This window comes from Lonchura striata, chromosome 7, assembly GCF_050655825.1.
Source record: "Lonchura striata isolate lonStrDom1 chromosome 7, ASM5065582v1, whole genome shotgun sequence".
NCBI classification, from domain to species: Eukaryota; Metazoa; Chordata; class Aves; order Passeriformes; family Estrildidae; genus Lonchura; species Lonchura striata.
Window position 1 is genome coordinate 20,652,788 of NC_140709.1, and position 18,145 is coordinate 20,670,932.

The following is an 18,145-nucleotide window of genomic DNA, read 5'->3' on the forward strand; positions in this document are numbered from 1 at the left end:
AAGCCATTCAGTTTGCAGCATAAAGATTAAGGTATGTTGGATTACAAACCAGATGAAAAAAGCAGTCTGACCCTGCTTCTTTCTCACATACTATTGGTGCAGTTCAGGAAACTGCACCAGGACGCTGACTGAATCAAATGCTTTCTGTATTTCAATGCAACATTAACAAGAAATAGGGAGGAATCTAACAAAGCACTGAATGGATTAATGTGACTGCTGTACCAGAACTGCTCTAGTGGATGCCATAGGATATCCAACCTCATTATCAGGTCATACACAAGTCAAAGGTACAAGGTTTGTTTACAGGAAACCAATCAATATTGAAAAGCTGATTTAATAAATTTATGGGGTGAATAGCAATATCCACAATAGAAAAATCAAATGAATGCAGGGCATAATCCACTGTGGATATTGTTGTTTTCTCTTTTCAGGAATGGCACTGGGAATGATACCAGCACATCTCCACTGGAGATGAGGTTAGCCATCATAAGATTGCTTATCCTTCTCGCAGGAGCAACCATAACCAGCATGAACTGGCTGAAATCTGATTCACACATCAACAAGTTCCCACAGGCTGGAGACCTTCACTTCTTTATTTTAATCAATACGGTAACTATAGTACATTCCACACTATACATGTTTCTTCACTGTGGGTAAAATTTACTGCTAACAGTAATTATAAGGGAAGGTCATGCGGGCACCTTGCTCACTGAAATGCAAAAGGTAAATTGGGATAATGCTTCTTACTGAACAGTATTTCAGTATGGTGTAGTGTGGAGAATAATCGATGCTGTTGAAGAGGCATTCCTGATACGTATTATTAACATTTAACAAAACCGTAATAATTAGCTAACCAAAAGTTTCCCTCCAAATACAACTGGAACATAGCATTAACCTGTTTAAAGGCAGAGAAGCAAGAGGTGACCACCCTGTCACTCTGTGGAGCACCTGAACTGACTTCAGACATGGGGGAATTGAGATGGTTCATTCCCTCCCACACCTCCTCAGGCCTGCTCTATGATTTCAGGTATTGCCTCCCCCAGAGGCCCTTTGAATTCTCCCACACCCCAGCAGGCTGTGATCAGCACCTCTCCAGGTGGGACACCACCTGGAGCCCATGAAGTTTCATGCCTGCCATAGAGGAAAGACCATTCCCCTACAGGCCTTGAGGAGCCACTCTTGACTGCTGAGAAATATAAATGGATTTGATGTATTCTACTGAACTCCAGAGGAACTTTCCATAGTAATTTTGTACACAGGTATAGATGTACACACCTCTGTCCCTGTGTGTGAATAATGGCCTAGGTAGTAATTAACAGAGTGAACCTTGCCTTCAAACTCTGCTAGGGCACGGGGTTAAACTATTATCAAATACTAAATTATTAATATTAAATTATGAAATTATTAATCAAATTATTAAAGGTATGCTTACCAAAACAAAGGTAGAATGATTGAAAAAATCGTATTATTTGAAAGTAGCTGTGCTTGCTTGGCAGAAGTAGCTAGAATTGTTATAGCAAGCTGAGTTATATGGCTATATTGCAGAAGTCAAAGATGTATCACAGTGAAACCTGGAACTAACATTTTTAATAGTTAGAGTAGACACAAGTGTAATTTAAATATTACTCAAAAGTTAATAGCTGAGCAACCACATTATAACATGGACTCCAGAACTGACTGAAACTACCACAGAAACAGACCTAAGAGGATGTGAAGATGACCACGTGGCAAAAACTTGGTGACAAAAGAGCAAAACAATGAAGGTCAAGAAGGGCCCAGACTCTAATATAGCTATTCATCCACACTATTGTGTGCAGAGTTTAGATTATAATAATTACCCAGGAATTTCTTTGTCTGGGGTTCCCTCTTTTGAGGCACCTAGCTCAAGCTACCAGGTATCAAAATTTACCTGTAGCAATAGACCTATCTGATGGAGATGAGAGCCTAGTGTCAAAGATAGTTATATACTGCAGTAAGTTTATCAGAAATGCTTATAATCACTATTAATGGCCTTTTTTGGTTAGTATTCTAGATATTTCTACCACAGCACGACAATAAACTATTCAATACCCAGTCTGGTACCTCACATACTGAATTTTAACAGGCAGTAAAGTGATTCACTATGACACACAGTCCAAATGTTTTTCTACCAATACACACGCATATTGTGCCTATTGCTGACCGATCAGGAATGCATCTGTAAAGGCAGAAGCCCTATCCTTCCTCTGTGTTTTTTGTTTGATTGATTGTCTTTTTTCTAGCGACTGAAGGAAACCCGAGCCCCCCCGCCGCTGGGCAGACACAGGTGAGCAGTGAGAAGCCACGCGGCTGTTCAAGCGCGGCCGATGCCCTCGGGAGGGGCTCTGCCCTCCCGCCGGCCTATGGACAACGCCGGCGCTTCTGAGTTTCTACAGTTCCCGTTCCGCCTCCATCGCAGGGCGAGGGGGAGCCCCGGGTGCTCCGAGCCCGCATGGCCAGCCCCCGGGCAGCGCAATGCCGGGCCAGAGCCGCTGGCGCACGGACATCTCTCGGGTCCCGCCCCGCAGCCCTCACGGCTCCCCGCCGGGCCGGGCGCACCGCGGCCCTTGGCCGGGCTGGCGGCGGCACCGGCACCCGTACCGCCGCGTACCTGCGCCTAGCCGGGCTCCTCCACGAAGCGAGCGGCGCCTTCTCCCTTCGGGCCCCAAGGCGCGGGGGGCAGCCGAGCGCCGGCCGCGGGCCCCGCCGGGCGGCGCCGAGCTCCCCCTCGCCGCCCTCTCGCCCGCCCCGCGCCGCTGCGGGGCCGGGCCGGGCGGAGACGCCCGCCCCCCTCGGGCACCGCCCCCGGCGGCGCGGCGGAGGCGGCCGCGGCCTGGGCAGGGGCCGGGGCAGCGGCGCGGCGGGAAATGGCGGCCGGGCCGGGCTGAGCGAGGGGCCGGAGCTGCGCCATGAGGCTGCTGCGCGCCCTTCTGCGCGGCGCTGCCGCGGGCAACATCCCGCAGCAGGTGGACTTCTACTCGCGCTTCTCCCCCTCGCCGCTCTCCATGAAGCAATTTCTGGACTTCGGTGAGTCCCCGGCGAGCCGCCCTCGACCGCTGCCCCTCCTCCCACAGGTGCCTGTGAGGAGCGGGACGGCCGCGACCCCTCACCCCGTCAGCCGCTTATCTGTTAATGCTGTGCTTTCTGGCAGAAAGGGGCTCTGCTTCCTTCTGGGACAAGGGAGCCCGGTTGCCGCATTCCCGGAGACCGCAACTATGGCAAGGTTGAAATTTAGCTGAAAACTCCGGTTTTTGGCACCACCAGGCTAGTCGGGTGTTTTCCTGCAGAGTCCGCAGTGTTGGGGAGAGGATGGGAACAGCTGTGACAACTGGTATTGTTAGAGCAGTGACTCAGACAGGTGAGACTGGTTAAGCCTTTTGCGAAGCAGCGTGCAGCCTTTTAAAGGCACCTTCCAAACACACGAAGCGTTTAGCCTCGGCTGGCACCGAGGGGCCGCAACAGTCATCACTGCTCAGTTACTTGGCCTGTGCCCTACAGAAACATCCTATCCAAATGCTGCTGTTTAGGTGTGTGAGAGAAGGAGCAGCATGTAGCACCGGGAGCCGTCCTGGAGGGTTTGGAATCTAGTCTTCAAAATGAGTAAATCAGTAACAGGATACTCAATCTTACACCCGGTGCCAAAACCACTCCGAATGCTTCCAGACTTGACTGTCAGCTTGGAAACAAAAGGGATCACAGGAATTGTTCTATTCTGCTTCAAAGCAAAGACCACATAGAGACAGGTTGTGTAACTCACACTGAGGCACCTTTTCAAAGCCTGAGGTTGGAGCCATTCTATAGTACATTCTCTTTCTGTACCCAAGGCACTTTGGCATACATACATGTGTATGTGTTATATATTTAACTAGTTAATAGCTTCGTGGCTTTTTATAGTTTTGCAAATAAAACCTAAGTGAGAACTAATCCTAGAACCCCAAACTTTATATAAGCAGGGAGATTTACAAAGATTTTCTCGCAATTATCTGCTATCACTTCATCCATCTATTCAATGTTTCCCTTGTGGCAATGAAATGTATCTGACATTTAAAACTCCATATTCCTACAGGAACTCCACCATATGTTCTGTTGCTACTGTAATTTTAAACGAAGCTTGCAATTCAGAGTTTGTTTTGACCTGTATTATTTTACCACTACTGATAAAACACTTACCATAAAATCAATGCTTATTTTCAAGGCACACTTGTGTCAAAAGATAGACTACATTTTTGCTCTTAGTACCTGAACATAAGGTAAAAATCTTGAAAACTTCTACAGTATTTTTTTCCTCTCTTTTCCTTAAGGATATAATCTTTACAGAGAGAAAAAACTAATAACACAAATAAAAAAGACTGCAAGACAGAGACAATATTTCTCTATAAGAGATTGTGTAGCCATTATAATCTGATAGTGTTTTCATTAAGGATTTTTTTTTTTTTGCTCCTTTTGCAAGAGTGAGAACAGTCAAAGAGGAAATAATAAAATCTGGTAAAGCTAACTTAAAAAAATGAAATATTCTGTAAGAAAATTTAGGTCTGGTCTTGGGTTATAAGACCACAGTATTTTCTGTAGGAGTTTTACCCATTCTTTGCCAAGATACAGACTGTTTCTGCACATGGGAAGAGTCATTTGCCTGTTTAATTTGCCTGCTCTATACTGCCTTCCATATTTCACCAAGATTACAAAGATAAGGCCTTCAGATACAAAAACTATTTTGTAAAATGAAATTTCTTAAGTATATGAGGTATTTAAAGATTATATTTACACTTTCATACCTCCAATCTGATTTGTTCTTGTAATTTTACCCAAAAAAAGGGAAAGACTAGTAACAGTCATGCCTGTGCAGTCTGACTAGGGAAAAGAATGAAAGGTTTCTAGGCAGAGGTCATATATAGACAGTGCATAATGCTGGTAAATGCCATTGTGGAGGAATTTCTTGTAAATTATTCACTTTTTTATTAACTGACATTCTTTTATCAATGTAGTTTATTATGTGTCTGAGTCTGCATGCTTTAAAGTAAACTTCTCTATTTCAACGTGGTGAAGATTTTTCATGTTTAAGGCAGTCCAGACTTCCTTTTTTCTTTCCTCATCCCTTCCTTTAATCTTTTTTTCCAACTTCCCCTTGCCAAATGGAAGGAGTGAACTGAGCAGTAACACAGGAGTTAATTTGTAGGAGATACGTTTTGTGAAACATGAGACCTGAAGTATACACTTCACTGCAGCAGATGGGCAGGTTAGAAGTTCAGATGATGTTTATGTGACAGTCTTTAAGTCTAGAAAGAAGAAGTCTGGCTGAGAATGAAGTACTGCATTTCTTAGTCTCTTCCCCACTCTGCACCCTCTTTTCTCACCTAGGAAAACAAGCTTTGTGGGAGTAAAAGCAGGTCTTGATTTTAATAAAGACATTTAAACATTTAATTGCCACCCCCACAGATGACACTTGTTCTTCCAAAAGGACCGGTCAGTTATGAAAAGAGGCAGTATTTCCACTTCTAGCTTTTAAAAATGTAAAAATTTAACTCTATTAGTATCCTAATGGCTAAGCAGAGTAGCTGTCCTGCTTTCATTTCTTTCTTACTATTCATGTGAATTCATTCACCTGACTTCTGTTCTTTTAAGACTGAATTTAAACTACAACAGATGCAGTTGAAAATGAGATCTCTATTTCTGAATTCATTTTCTCAAAGTATTTGAGAATGAGTTATGATAATTAACTAAGATCAGTGATGAAAAGCAGGGTGTATGGGACTACAATACATTCTCAAGCATCCTTCTCATAAATAGTTTCCTGTGCTGGTTTCACTTCTCTGATGTGCTCAGAATGACAGTGTTTGATCAGTGTTGGTTAGAGTTTGCTGCAAATAAAATGAACAATATACATGGATAGAAGCCATATTTAAATCTGAACAGTAAAGGTCTGTAACCGTTGCATTAGTTTCTGTTTATATATTGAAGATTCTCGTTACTGCAAGAGGAAGGTTTCAGTATGCAATAAATTTTGAAACACAAGTGGGCTGCTGCCATGAAAGAAACACCGGCTTACCAGCCTGGGAGAGTCCGCTTGGAATTCAAGGTATAGGCCTCTAATGCAAGCAACTAAGTTTGTGTAGTTCTCTACCATAGTATTGACTTCATTCTGATGTCATATTGGTCTTAGGGTCTGAAAATGCTTGTGAAAAGACTTCATTTATGTTTCTGCGACAAGAGTTGCCTGTGAGATTGGCAAACATAATGAAGGAAATAAGCTTGCTTCCAGACAACCTTCTAAGAACACCTTCAGTTCAGCTGGTGCAGAGCTGGTAAGAACAGTGACATTCCATCCCTTGAAGGGTGACCTGCACATACACAGGTTGGAGGAAATCACTCTTCTACTGAAAGGACATTTTTAAGCTTGTTACATGAACATCACTTATTAATACCAGTGTGATCAGAAACTGAATTTACAGATATGGGAAAAAAGCATCTAGGAGCAATTAGAGAACCCACAAAGAAATTTAAAAAATCATTAAGTATTGCACACACTCAATGTATGAGGAATCAAACTTTTTTTTTAAAACAAAAATCCACCAGAAGAGTGTTTAATAAGGAATTTACCTAACAGTGAAGAAGCTAGTTGAAGAAAATAACAGAAGCAAACTAAGGCACAAAATATTTGCAAAAGATAGGAGAAACCATTTACAAGACAGGTTATTGCAGACTGAGAGTAAAGGTACAGAAAATATGAAGAAAAAGCAATAGAAAGTTCCCAAAGCCAAAACATAAAACAACAGAGAGAACATGAAGGTATTAAAGTAAAAAAGACATTATTTGAAAAGTAAAGTTTGCTTCCAAGTAAGAAACATAGATATAAACTTTTTTAAGATGAAAGCAAAACAAATAGATTATTTGGTAACTGCTAAAGGCACAAGGATTTCTGTAAAGGCTTTTAAAGTTAAGATATCTGCCAAAATCTGCCAGTAAGTGGGATTGACTAGATGACTGAATATGAAAAGAGCTATCAATGAGGATACCTTAATGAATTCTTACTGAAACACAAATGCTTACATTCTCATGATACTAGATGACACTGATCAAATAGGAAATTAATTCCATTTGGGCAAATGCAAAATAGAGCACAGGGAAGAACCTCCTCTCCTGTGTGCTTGCTTCCTTACAATGGAAAAAGAAATGTTGATGCTATTGGGAATATTTTTCTGCATATGTCAGTTGATGGCAAGAAGGAAAATAGTATTAGGAACTAAATAACCAATGGGTAGGAATATAATTGTACCACTGTGTTAGCCCATTATTCTCCTGAATTACATGCAGCTCCATCCTGAACAGAAAAGACCAAGAGGGATAATCAGGGGGTTGGAACAATTCTACGTGAGGAGAAACCAAATAGAATTCTTCAGCTTGGAAAATATGTATCTAAGGAAAGGGATGGCAGAAATACTTAAATCACAAATGGAAAGATTTTTCTACTAACGGGAGCACACAGGGGCTGCAAATAAGTGATCACCTACTGGGTTTAAAACACAAAGATGATATTTTATGCATTCTAATTAAATTGTGGAATTCATTGCTCTGGAAATTTTGGAAGAAAACTTTATAAATAGATTCAAAGGAATCTAACAAAATTCACAGAGAGACAGGTAGAATGATTTGGAAACACACAACATTGGAAGACCACAAAATGCTAACCAGAGAAATCTGGGGAGGCATATTAGATTGATCTTTATCCTGTTTTTTTCATTGAAAGGTATGTCCAAAGTCTTCAGGAGATTCTTGACTTTAAGGACAAAAGCTCAGAAGATTCAGGGGCTATTCACAGGTAAGGCTTTGCTGTCACGTATATCTTGTTAATATTGTATTGAAGAACTGACAAAAAAAAAAACCAATATCTGAAAAAACATTTCCTATCTCAGATCTTAACAGAAGAATTGCAGCAATGTCATCCTGTCCCTAAAACAGGAGGTTACATTAAAATAGGAAGTTAAGCACTTCAGCATAATGTCATTCTGTAGAATGCTTTGGTCAGTGCTGGCTGACCAGAAGTGCCATTTGACAGGTACAGGTTGTTCTGCATGAAAACAGTTGGCACAGTTTTCTCTTTCTCTTGGCAGGTATCAAGATTATTTAATAAATAAATAGTAATTTTATAAACAGTCAAAATAGTGGACTACTGATTGTTTCAATGCTAGTCACCTGAAATGCACTGTAAAGACTAACCTGCATTCTTACTGCAGTAGGCAGACACGCTATTTTTGTATGTAAGTCTTCATTTTTGTAGACAGGCACTGTTTGCTGGAGGATTAAATTCCCTTGAAAGTGAAATAGTAACAATGTATCCATTTTAGTTTTACAGATACTGTGATAAAAATCCGGAATCGCCACAATGATGTAATTCCCACCATGGCTCAAGGAGTAATCGAATACAAGGAAAGCTTTGGCATTGATCCAGTGACCTCACAGAACGTGCAGTATTTTTTAGACCGCTTCTACATGAGTCGCATTTCAATCAGAATGCTCCTTAATCAACACTGTACGTGTTGAAAGGAGGGAAATGATATCTGTACCATGTCAGTTGTATTTTTCTTTAAGTGCTTAATATGTCCTAAGGTGACACTTAGGAGAATACTATTTGTCTTGCCATTTATAACTCATTCTTAATACAATTCATAAAATGTTTATTAATTGTAGGCTTTTCAGTATGGTGAGGACTGAAATTATAGATTTCCTATAAATTTTTTATTTAGCAAAATGGAAGACACAAAGTAAAATTTTTATAAAGTTACGCTGGATATTAAATGATGTTTTCTTTTTGGCAGCTTTACTGTTTGGTGGGAAAATTAATCCAGCTCATCCAAAACATATTGGAAGCATCGATCCTAACTGCAATGTTGTTGAAGTTATTAGAGGTAAACTCAGATGATAAGAATCTTGAAAACTTGCATGAGAGTATATACTAAGAGCAAATACACATCCTGATAGGCATATATTGTTTTGTTCTTGCCTACCAGAAGTTTTATTGACGTGAAATACATTTTTGTTTCTTTTTCCTATAAACATAGTTTTTCTGAAATGTACAAATCTCCTGACGATGTGCAGTAGTTTCAAAATTTTTTTTTTGCTAGATTCTGAAGGAGGAAAAACAAAAAAAAGTGTGAGGGAGAAATGTAACTTCGTGTGTTTTTTATTATAGATGGCTATGAAAATGCCAAGAGACTTTGTGATTTATATTACATGAGCTCTCCAGAACTTATCCTTGAAGAGTTGAATTGTAAGTGAATATGGACAAGGCATGCTCTTGAACATCATGAAGGCTTCTTCTAAAGGAGCTGGTAGTGAAATGTTCTGCTTTTCACATAGTTCATATGTTCTCTGTATCTACTGAATTTTTCAAATCTGGTACAATGCTTTCCTCATTCCTACTTTTAACCAGAAAACTGACATGAGTAGAAGTATTTGATTCTACAGCTGTTGATATTATAAATTTTAGCAGGCTCCTTCCCTCACTAAGATTTCATGTTTCTTCACCTGACATTCTGCATCTCACCCTCTCTGCATTTTTTGCGACAATGTTAAAGATTTATACAAGACTTTCTATTTCATCTTTGTGATACCTATGAGGTTATTTGAAAGCATGATATGCTCTAGACAGTGATCCCATACTGGGTTTTAAGATTAATTTCTAAAGCAGCAAGCAACATTTGAAAATCTTGATTATGACTTTTGATTAACATACAATTTTTCAAAAGATTTCTGTTCAAATTTTCCTTCTTTAAACTTAACAATAGAAATTCACATTTTTAATTACTGTGGGAATGAATAAAATACATCTTATTTGCTATTTAGTTATTCAGACTCTCTTCTCCCCAGCTAAATCACCAGGACAGCCTATGCAAGTGGTGTACGTGCCATCACATCTCTATCACATGGTTTTTGAACTTTTCAAGGTCTGTGCACTTAACCATTAATTACTCAATTCTTTCATACATCTTTGTTTTATGAGATTGTATTACTTTGACTTTTCAAACTGATTCTAGATCACAGCGTGTTTTTGCAAGTACAAACTTCTTGTCATTTGACTGCAGCAACACAGCTATCCTGTACTATTAGAGAAACAATAAATGCATAGAAAATGAACAGCTTTGGAAGATGTATCTCTTTAACCTAGCCACTGCATACCTTCTGAACATCTTAAACCTTAAAATGTTTGATGAAAGTAATTAATAAAGCAAGTGAGAATAAGATATCCCATAAATTGTGTATTTTTAAATCTGGTAAAATACGTAACACATCCTACAGAGCTTTTCTCCAGTAGTTTAGTCATAGACTTTTCTTGGACTTCGTGTCAGATTGTGTGTACTATGTGCATTATGAAGAATTCTGGAACACAAATGCTGTACATTAAACAATTTACATTTCCTTTAAAAAATTAAATATTTAAAGTCTCAGTATTCTAATAAACTAAATGTACTGATACTGAATAAACTAGGAATATTAAAAAAAACATTCTGAACCAATATATATTTGTTCTGATTCTAAATATATTATAAAAATAACTACCAAATTATATTTTAAGTTAATATACAAAGTGAATAGGATTTAAGTTGTACTTGAAAATTACAGAATGCAATGAGAGCCACCATGGAACATCATGCTGATCAATGCATTTATCCTGCAATTCATGTACACATCACCTTGGGAAATGAGGATTTAACTGTGAAGGTACTAATTTTTTTTTCTATTCTGAAAGTTATTTTCATTAGGCTTTTCTTTTCCTGTCATGAGCAGCATATTAGCAACTTGAGCTGGTGATCTGGTTCCATCAATAGATTGTACGTGATGACGTATGTAAGTAAAAAGCCCTTATGGGATTTCACATACTGCCTCATGAAGAGGCTGCAGTCACATTAAGGGCTCTGCAATAGCATCCTATACTTGCTTGTGTCTTGCCTAGCTTAGAAGCAACCATGACTAAAAATGAAGTAGCATCTTTATACAATTGTAACATCAACATCTTCTAAGTGACAATGACAGAGCTATACAGGTGTGAAACAACTGAAGGGAAATACATATTGTGTATTCCACACAAAACAAAGCTCCTGAAGTAGTTTCCAGTTTCCTTTTTCTGTACAACATTCATGTTTGATTTCAACACAGCTGCAAGCACTGAATTTTTCATAGGTCTAACTAAACTGTAGTAAAACAACTCCTTTGACTTACTCCTTCAAGTAATAGGTTTTAGTAAATTATATTTAAATGACAGTATTCTTGAGAAATAAAGATAAAATACACAGAGAACCTAGAATTTGCTAAAAGGTATAGATAGTGACTTCAGACAAAAGTGTGTTATGAACAAGATAAAAGCAATGCAGAATTCAAGCAGAATTTCCTTTTCTCCAAGAGATTATAAATGCTTCTTATGGCAGTATTTTATTTAATGGTTTGGATAAAGGATGAAAGGGAAGGATTCATCTCTCTTTGGTCATTGCTGAAAGTGAGAATTAAAGAAAATCTGTAGCTTAGCAGGGACAACTTCAAATAATACTTTACCATATCTTTCTCTGGCTTATTATTTGAGAGAAGATATATTTTATAAAAATGTATTCAGGGATATAAAGCTAAATGCTCCTTCTTGTTCCAGATGAGTGACCGTGGTGGGGGTGTTCCTATGAGGAAAATTGACAGACTGTTCAACTATATGTATTCAACAGCACCACGTCCTCGTGTTGAGACATCACGAGCTACACCTTTGGTATGCAAGACTTTTATACCATGGCATTGTGGATAGGTCTAATTGTCACAAAAAACATTTTGCTAAAGCTATGAAACACTGAGCTTATAGATATTACATTGGGTAATATTTGAATTTTACTTAATTCACACTTAAAGTATTTTTCAAAAAATACATGAAAAATGGCACAAAATACCAAAAATTATTTAAATTTGTTCAAGATTCTCTTTTTAAATTTGTTCAAGATTCTCTTTTTATCTACTAAATCTAATGATCAGCCACCTCAAGCAGAATACTTAGCTATGCTGCATATACTGCAGTGAGAGCAGGATTCAGAATTATTTTTGTAGCCACTGAATGAAAGGAGGAATAATTATAGCAGTGACTTTAGATCAAAGCCATAGTTCATTTGTATTATGTAGTCAATTGTACCAACCCCCAGCAAGGATGAAGGTACATAGATGTGACAGGGCATATGAAGAATCCACTTTGGTCTCATGTGAATGTAATAAATGCACAAGAAATAAACCCTAAGTGCTCAGAAATTAGAATCTCTGAACAGCTTTCCTGTATTTATTCTCTCACATTGCATCATTAAAAATACATGTAGTTCTGCATGTAGATAACTCTGCAACTTACTAAACAAGAAATCTTTACAGAGGACTGCTGTGTACACTCACTGAGAGATTACCTCTAAAATTTAAACAAAAATTAGTATTTAAACAAAATATTTAGTAATTAAACAAAAAATCACGCTTAACACTTCAGGGCTCTGTCCTGCTACTGCAGCCAGGGCTTGGTAGAATTTCAGTATAAGCTGCAAAGTCATAGGTGTTGCGTATTGAACCTTTTTTGTATGTACTGATGATGACATGTATTTGACTTAAGAACTCTTGTGTACTTAAGAGTAGTAGCTCCATGAAGCATCATGCAAACACACAGCAGAGTTTTCTCTAATCTCTTCAAAAAGCTACTATAATCCAAGAAGTGTTATCTACCACCCCTGCCTAACAAAGGAATCAAAACAGTTTTCTCATAATCACAATCATTCATGCATTTTTCTGGTTTTGGGGTATGTAATAGCTTGGTGAAGGGCATAACAGTTACACCTGAGCTCCTGTTATTGTCAAACATCATGCTTAGTTTGTCTATTTTACCTATTAAGTTTAAACAGAAAATGCCACTGATTAATGCAATTAATGGAAGTATACTTTTTCTCCTGATCAGGCTGGATTTGGTTATGGCTTACCCATATCACGTCTGTATGCACAGTACTTCCAAGGAGACCTGAAACTGTATTCCTTAGAAGGCTATGGTACAGATGCAGTTATTTACATCAAGGTATGATGTAACACTCTGATTTTACATTTATCAGCAACTCTAATCTGAACTGCTAATGGAACTCCTTGTTCTGTTATGGTAACTTCAGTTAAAAAGAATCATCAGCTAGAGCCTTTTCTCCTTACAGGCCTTATCAACAGAATCAATTGAAAGACTCCCTGTATACAACAAAGCAGCCTGGAAACATTATAAAGCAAACCATGAAGCTGATGACTGGTGTGTGCCAAGCAGTGAGCCAAAGGACATGACCACTTTTCGGAGTATGTAGCTTTTTCCTCAGCAGCTCCTAAGAAGTAGGTTTGTCTGTAAAGGGAATTAGAAGATCTAATTTATGATGTTGAGCCACTTCTGATATGTGAAAGTAATTTTAAATGGTGTAATAGAAATTTGAGTGTAATGAGGCTTTTCTGAAATTAAAAAACCAACAGCCACCAAAACCCCCAAACATGCACTTATAAAAAAAAGGTCATATTTAATTTGTTCCACTTTCTATTTATGACTGCTTTCAGAGCTAAGTCAAAGGAACATATTTTGGTTTTTATAGGGATCAATTCAACAGCTAATCTGGTATTAATTAATCTGGTATTAATTTGTATTATTAAAAATAATTATATTAGAATAATTATTTAAAAAGTCATTGGAACATTCATTATACAATTCTACAGATTAGTGAAAAATTTGTGTAAGAAATATTGAGCTCACTGCTATACCTTTGCAAGTGTATGGCACAGTTCTTTTATCTTAAGCATGCTGAAGCTTAATTTTGTAAAGTTAGATATGTTGCCTACATACACTGCCTACATCAGCTGTAGAAATCAACTCTGTAAGGATAAAAATTTTTAAAAAGCGTTTTTTAACTGCTACTACTGATATGATGTATCTCAGGTACGTGGCATCAGTTCTATTTCTTTGGTTGTAATGTGAATATATAATAGATGTGAAAAATTTACCTTGCCCTGATCATTGTGAATTAAAAAACAGCATTGGCTTGTATACAGTAGAGAAATATTAGTCTTGCATTTGCCTGTATTTCTATAGGTCATATCAAAATGCAGTATCAACATTCTAGCCTTTGTAAGATCTCAGACTTACAATAAATATAAATGGGAACTATTTTAATAAACAGATTCTTAAAATTTGTCTGTCATAGGGCATCTCTATTACTTTGACAGTATAAACTGCCTTCTCAGGAGTAAGTAAGAGTAAGTGGAATTAGCAGTTTTGAAAATACCTTTGCATTTGTGAGATGCTTCTAGCCTCGTTTTTGTAGTAACTGGAAGTCACACTATAACATAAACATGATAACCAGAATATGTTAATCAGTAAAGACAAATCAGAACATACAGGGGAAGATAGAGAGGGGAATGAATCTTGCATTTCAGGTACAGAGTCCTAATAAAGAATTCAACTGTATGAGTTTTGTTCAAATCATACACATCTGTGTTGCACCTCGATCCCTGTCATTCCTGAGCATTTTTGGAGTGATGCAGTTAAAGCCATTGAGAACCAATCCTTTTCATAGTTAATTAAACTTCATGTAATTCTGTGGGTTTTGTTCTGCAGCAGAAATGCATAATCCATCTCAGAAACAAGAAGCTTAACTTTTGCTAGTTTATTATCTCTTTGCAGAGCAAAAGGTGAGATACCACAAGTGAAGGGGATAGTTGGATGTTGGAAATTGAAGTCATGCTACTCTAGTTGTAGCTGAGCCAGATTCAAGATTTATCACTTGCTACCTCGCTAGCCAAGTTCTGCAAAACAACAAAATGGTTTTATTACCCTGGTTAAGCTAATGTAGATAACTTTAACAGAAGTGCATTACAGACTGGGCTTACACAGTTAAACTGACAGTCTGAGGGAGGATTATTGTATCTTAATTGCCACCAGATCAGTAAGGTTACCTATTCCACTCAAGCTTGTGGGCACCTTCAGGCCCCTAATTCTTCCTTACAAGGATGTGAGTTGATAACTGGCACACCTTTCAATCTACATGGCTACAAGTGAGGAGAACTGACAGCTGTTCTCTTCTTTGGCCCTGCAAGAGGATGTGAGAAATGCCATATAGTGTAAAATGGGGCCTGTGCACATGTTGGAAGGGACACTTGCAGCTATTGCTTTTGCTAAACTAAAGCTGAAATTACAGCAAGGGCTTTTAAAAACTCAGGTCTGAAGCTGAGCATTCCAGCCTTTAAATATTTTAACTAACTCAATTGATTTTAGTAACACTGGACAACTACAAGCAGTATTTCTGAAGAAAAGCTAACAGTTTGTTTTCTACAAAGTCTATTAAGTATTTTAGATATTACTGTAATAAAGGGTCTTTCATGTTCTCAGCTAACTATCAACTGAATTCTGATTACCAGAGCAACTTGCTGTATACTTATATTTGTAGTTATCTCTTTGACTGTCGCCCCAAATGATTGTGGTGAAAACACAAATGCACAGTGTTTTGATTTACAATATTTAATCATAATTAAAAATTTGATATTTGATAACTTTTGCTTTATAGAAGTGCAGAAGACAACTTTTGTGTTTAGTATTTTCATTACTACACTGAAGTCATTGTGAGCACACTGGTTAAGCTGAAGTGAATCACTACAAAATCAAAATGCTGAGATTAATAGTTTTGTATGCAAATTAGGTCAGTCTTGCACTGTAAAATTAATCTTGGTTTGTGTTAATTTTTGAAAGAATTGCTGCATTTATTCATTAAAACTATTGTAAAAATGAAACTTTGTTGGGTGACTGTGTAGCTTTGGTACTGAGCTGGCTGCGTGCATCCAGCTCAGTTCAACATCCACCAGGTGTTAAACGCTGTATGCTGCGATAATCGGTGTTCTCATGCTCAGTGCCAGGGGAGTTTATCATCCCTGCTATGGCCCCTCCTTACCTGTTACAGCTCTGCACACAGGGAAACCTCTGAAACCATCATTTCCACTAGCCTCTTTCAGAAGAAAACTATTCCCAGGGTGCAACAGTACACTTAAAGAAAAAAGGTAAAATGGGGTTTTAGCAATATTCTCTGTTCTAGCTGTGAAAATACTCAACTTTCTTGACTGAATTAATTACATGGGAGAACCTGAGCATTTCATGATTCCGTATTTCTAATTCCTTTCTCTTTCATCAGTAGGGCAGCATTCCGCTTTGGTTCAAGGTCTGTAAGTTTGGCATACAACTCAAAGCTACTGTAAACAAAATAAATTAGTTAAATCTTGACCAAAGAATGCATAAAAATGAAATATAATATCTTTTAAAAAGTATTTATTACCAAGATTTTCAAACTTTATTTTGGAAATGCCTAGTGTGCAGAAGCATTTCCACACAGTCATTTTACTGAAATTCTTAAGACATACAAAAAAAAAAGTGAAACACCAACAGTGAAGTTCATTCATTTAATTAAAATGAAAAACAGTCCATAGATTTAAAGGAGAACTTGGTCCACATAAATGAACTATGTAAGTTTTGTTCTAGTCCATTCTATGGTGGAACTGGTATTTAATCTAGTCTATGTTTCTGGAATAATCTAAATAAAGGAAGTGCTCTTGTAGTATCTCTAGAAAATAGTATGTAAATATACAAAACACCAAGTCATGTTCTAAGCTATTTCAAGAATCAAATCCTCCTTTAAAGAGAAATAATCTGTAGTCTACAATTTAACATTTAAATACAAGGCAGAAACCCAGGGCGTCAGTGATGATTTTTCCTACAATTCTTCCCTCAGTATTTTAAGTCTGAAAAACAGTATTGTTTAGCAAATATATAAATTTGGTCCGCAGAAAATCTTGTTGCATGTAGAAAAGAGAAATACACATATTGCAAGTTGATCTTATTCATAGCATAAATCTATAAAACTATGTATTATTTAGGAAAAATAGGTTAAAAAGGATCTTATTTATACGCTTAAACCTTGTCCCAACACCATACGGGGAGTGTACAGAAAACTTAGCATTATGCTTAGGATATGTAGTTTGTGAAAAATGACTTAGTATTTCTTGTTATTTTCTCAGTAAATTGCAACACATAGAATTCAAAAACAATGTGCTACTAAAGTGAACTCTGAATGAAATTCCAGAAGTAAAAGAATTAAAATAATCCTAAATTCGAATACATGCTTTCTTTTTAAATTAATTTGACATTACCATTTCTTAAACTTAATTTTTACTATACATCTTTAGTGGCAACAGATAAACAGACTGTCACAGACTGAATTTGTTGGCAGGATTTTTCTATTGTCCCTCTATCACCTTCTGCTCTATCAAATGCTAGTTGACTAGTACTGGAATGATTTTTAAGACATTATTCTACTTTCCACAAACATCAATTTCGATGGAAAGGGCATATGACACCTTAGAAGCAGAAATGTTACTTAAGGCAGAAAGTTAAATTATTGTCCATTAGTACAGGCAGAGTCAACTAGAAATAAAAATAATGAAAATATTATTTCATTTTATTGGGCTGTAATGGGGAGGGACCAGAATTAAAAAGTAAAAAACCACCTACCACGTTGAACTGTTGCACTTTCCCTCTTCCCTCAATTGTACAATTATATACAAATCTGCTGAACTTCCTCAAGATTAGGTAAGTCTGCACTAAAATAAAATGGTAATTTTAGCAGCTTGATTCAAGAGTGGCCACAACTCTGCCAGTCTTGCGAACTTCTTTCTCCTTCTTTTGAACCTTTTCCTTCTGCTTTTCCAGTTTTTCCTGTGTTTTTCTAATATCCTTAATTTTTTTCTTTATTGTTGATCGGTCATTTTGACTGGAAACTCCTAAAGCCTTTGGAGGAGGAAAACAAAACAAAACCTCATCAGTAATTTTTTTCAACAGCACTGTTAACAGTGCTTGTGCATTAACAATAGAACAGTGTCACTCACTTTTTGACAAGATAATCTGTTTATTTGAAAGGTAAAAACTTAAGGCTGCAAAAACACTGCAAATAATCATCTAGGTAACAAGGTAGGTAAGAAAACCAAGGCCACCTCTTCAGTTTTGAAATAACGATTTCATGTTGCATTTTACAAACATATAAACCCATGAGAATTCTCAGAAAATAACATCATTGGT

At 37.5% G+C, this 18,145-nt stretch overlaps 2 protein-coding genes and 1 long non-coding RNA gene across 36 annotated transcripts in view; 1 reads left to right on the forward strand and 2 right to left on the reverse strand.

Moving 5' to 3' along the window:
- LOC110482905 (uncharacterized) overlaps positions 1-2,784 on the reverse strand; it is a 55,532-nt gene extending 52,748 nt beyond the window's left edge. For 11 of the 16 annotated variants that reach the window (XR_014956567.1, XR_014956570.1, XR_014956569.1 and 8 more), the window contains exon 1: positions 2,630-2,779. This is a non-coding gene — a long non-coding RNA (uncharacterized LOC110482905). Of the gene's footprint in view, positions 1-2,629 lie in introns of all 16 variants that reach the window. The other 5 variants (XR_014956561.1, XR_014956573.1, XR_014956572.1 and 2 more) reach the window with 5 other exon arrangements.
- Positions 2,785-2,864: 80 nt separating this feature from the next.
- PDK1 (pyruvate dehydrogenase kinase 1) lies at positions 2,865-15,813 on the forward strand. Of its 6 annotated transcripts, none has more exons than XM_085584441.1 (13): positions 2,865-3,045; positions 3,170-3,376; positions 5,954-6,091; positions 6,176-6,317; positions 7,760-7,831; positions 8,358-8,542; positions 8,829-8,918; positions 9,203-9,280; positions 9,880-9,956; positions 10,633-10,731; positions 11,651-11,761; positions 12,968-13,081; positions 13,209-15,813. In XM_085584441.1, the coding sequence occupies exons 2-13, from the start codon at positions 3,328-3,330 to the stop codon at positions 13,347-13,349; spliced, it is 1,296 nt and encodes a 431-aa protein (XP_085440567.1). In that variant the 5' UTR covers positions 2,865-3,045; positions 3,170-3,327; the 3' UTR covers positions 13,350-15,813. The 6 variants fall into 6 exon arrangements, with proteins under 6 accessions (XP_085440567.1, XP_085440570.1, XP_085440568.1 ...); XM_085584444.1 differs by having other exon boundaries at positions 5,974-6,091; XM_085584442.1 differs by lacking the exon at positions 5,954-6,091.
- A 646-nt stretch (positions 15,814-16,459) lies between these two features.
- Positions 16,460-18,145, reverse strand: part of LOC110482898 (neurabin-1) — a 37,085-nt gene continuing 35,399 nt past the window's right edge. For all 14 annotated transcript variants that reach the window (XM_085584422.1, XM_085584415.1, XM_085584421.1 and 11 more), the window contains one exon: positions 16,460-17,857. In XM_085584422.1, coding sequence (XP_085440548.1) covers positions 17,690-17,857 — 168 coding nt within the window. In that variant the 3' untranslated portion in view covers positions 16,460-17,689. The remainder of the gene's footprint in view (positions 17,858-18,145) is intronic.

Excerpts from the sequence above, each read along its gene's own strand:
- PDK1 (XM_085584440.1), top strand. The coding sequence starts at position 2,928 with ATGAGGCTGCTGCGCGCCCTTCTGCGCGGCGCTGCCGCGGGCAACATC. Across the intron at positions 3,046-5,953 it reads GAAGCAATTTCTGGACTTCG|TTTCTGTTTATATATTGAAG; the intron begins GTGAGTCCCCGG and ends CCGTTGCATTAG. Across the intron at positions 11,762-12,967 it reads CATCACGAGCTACACCTTTG|GCTGGATTTGGTTATGGCTT; the intron begins GTATGCAAGACT and ends TCTCCTGATCAG.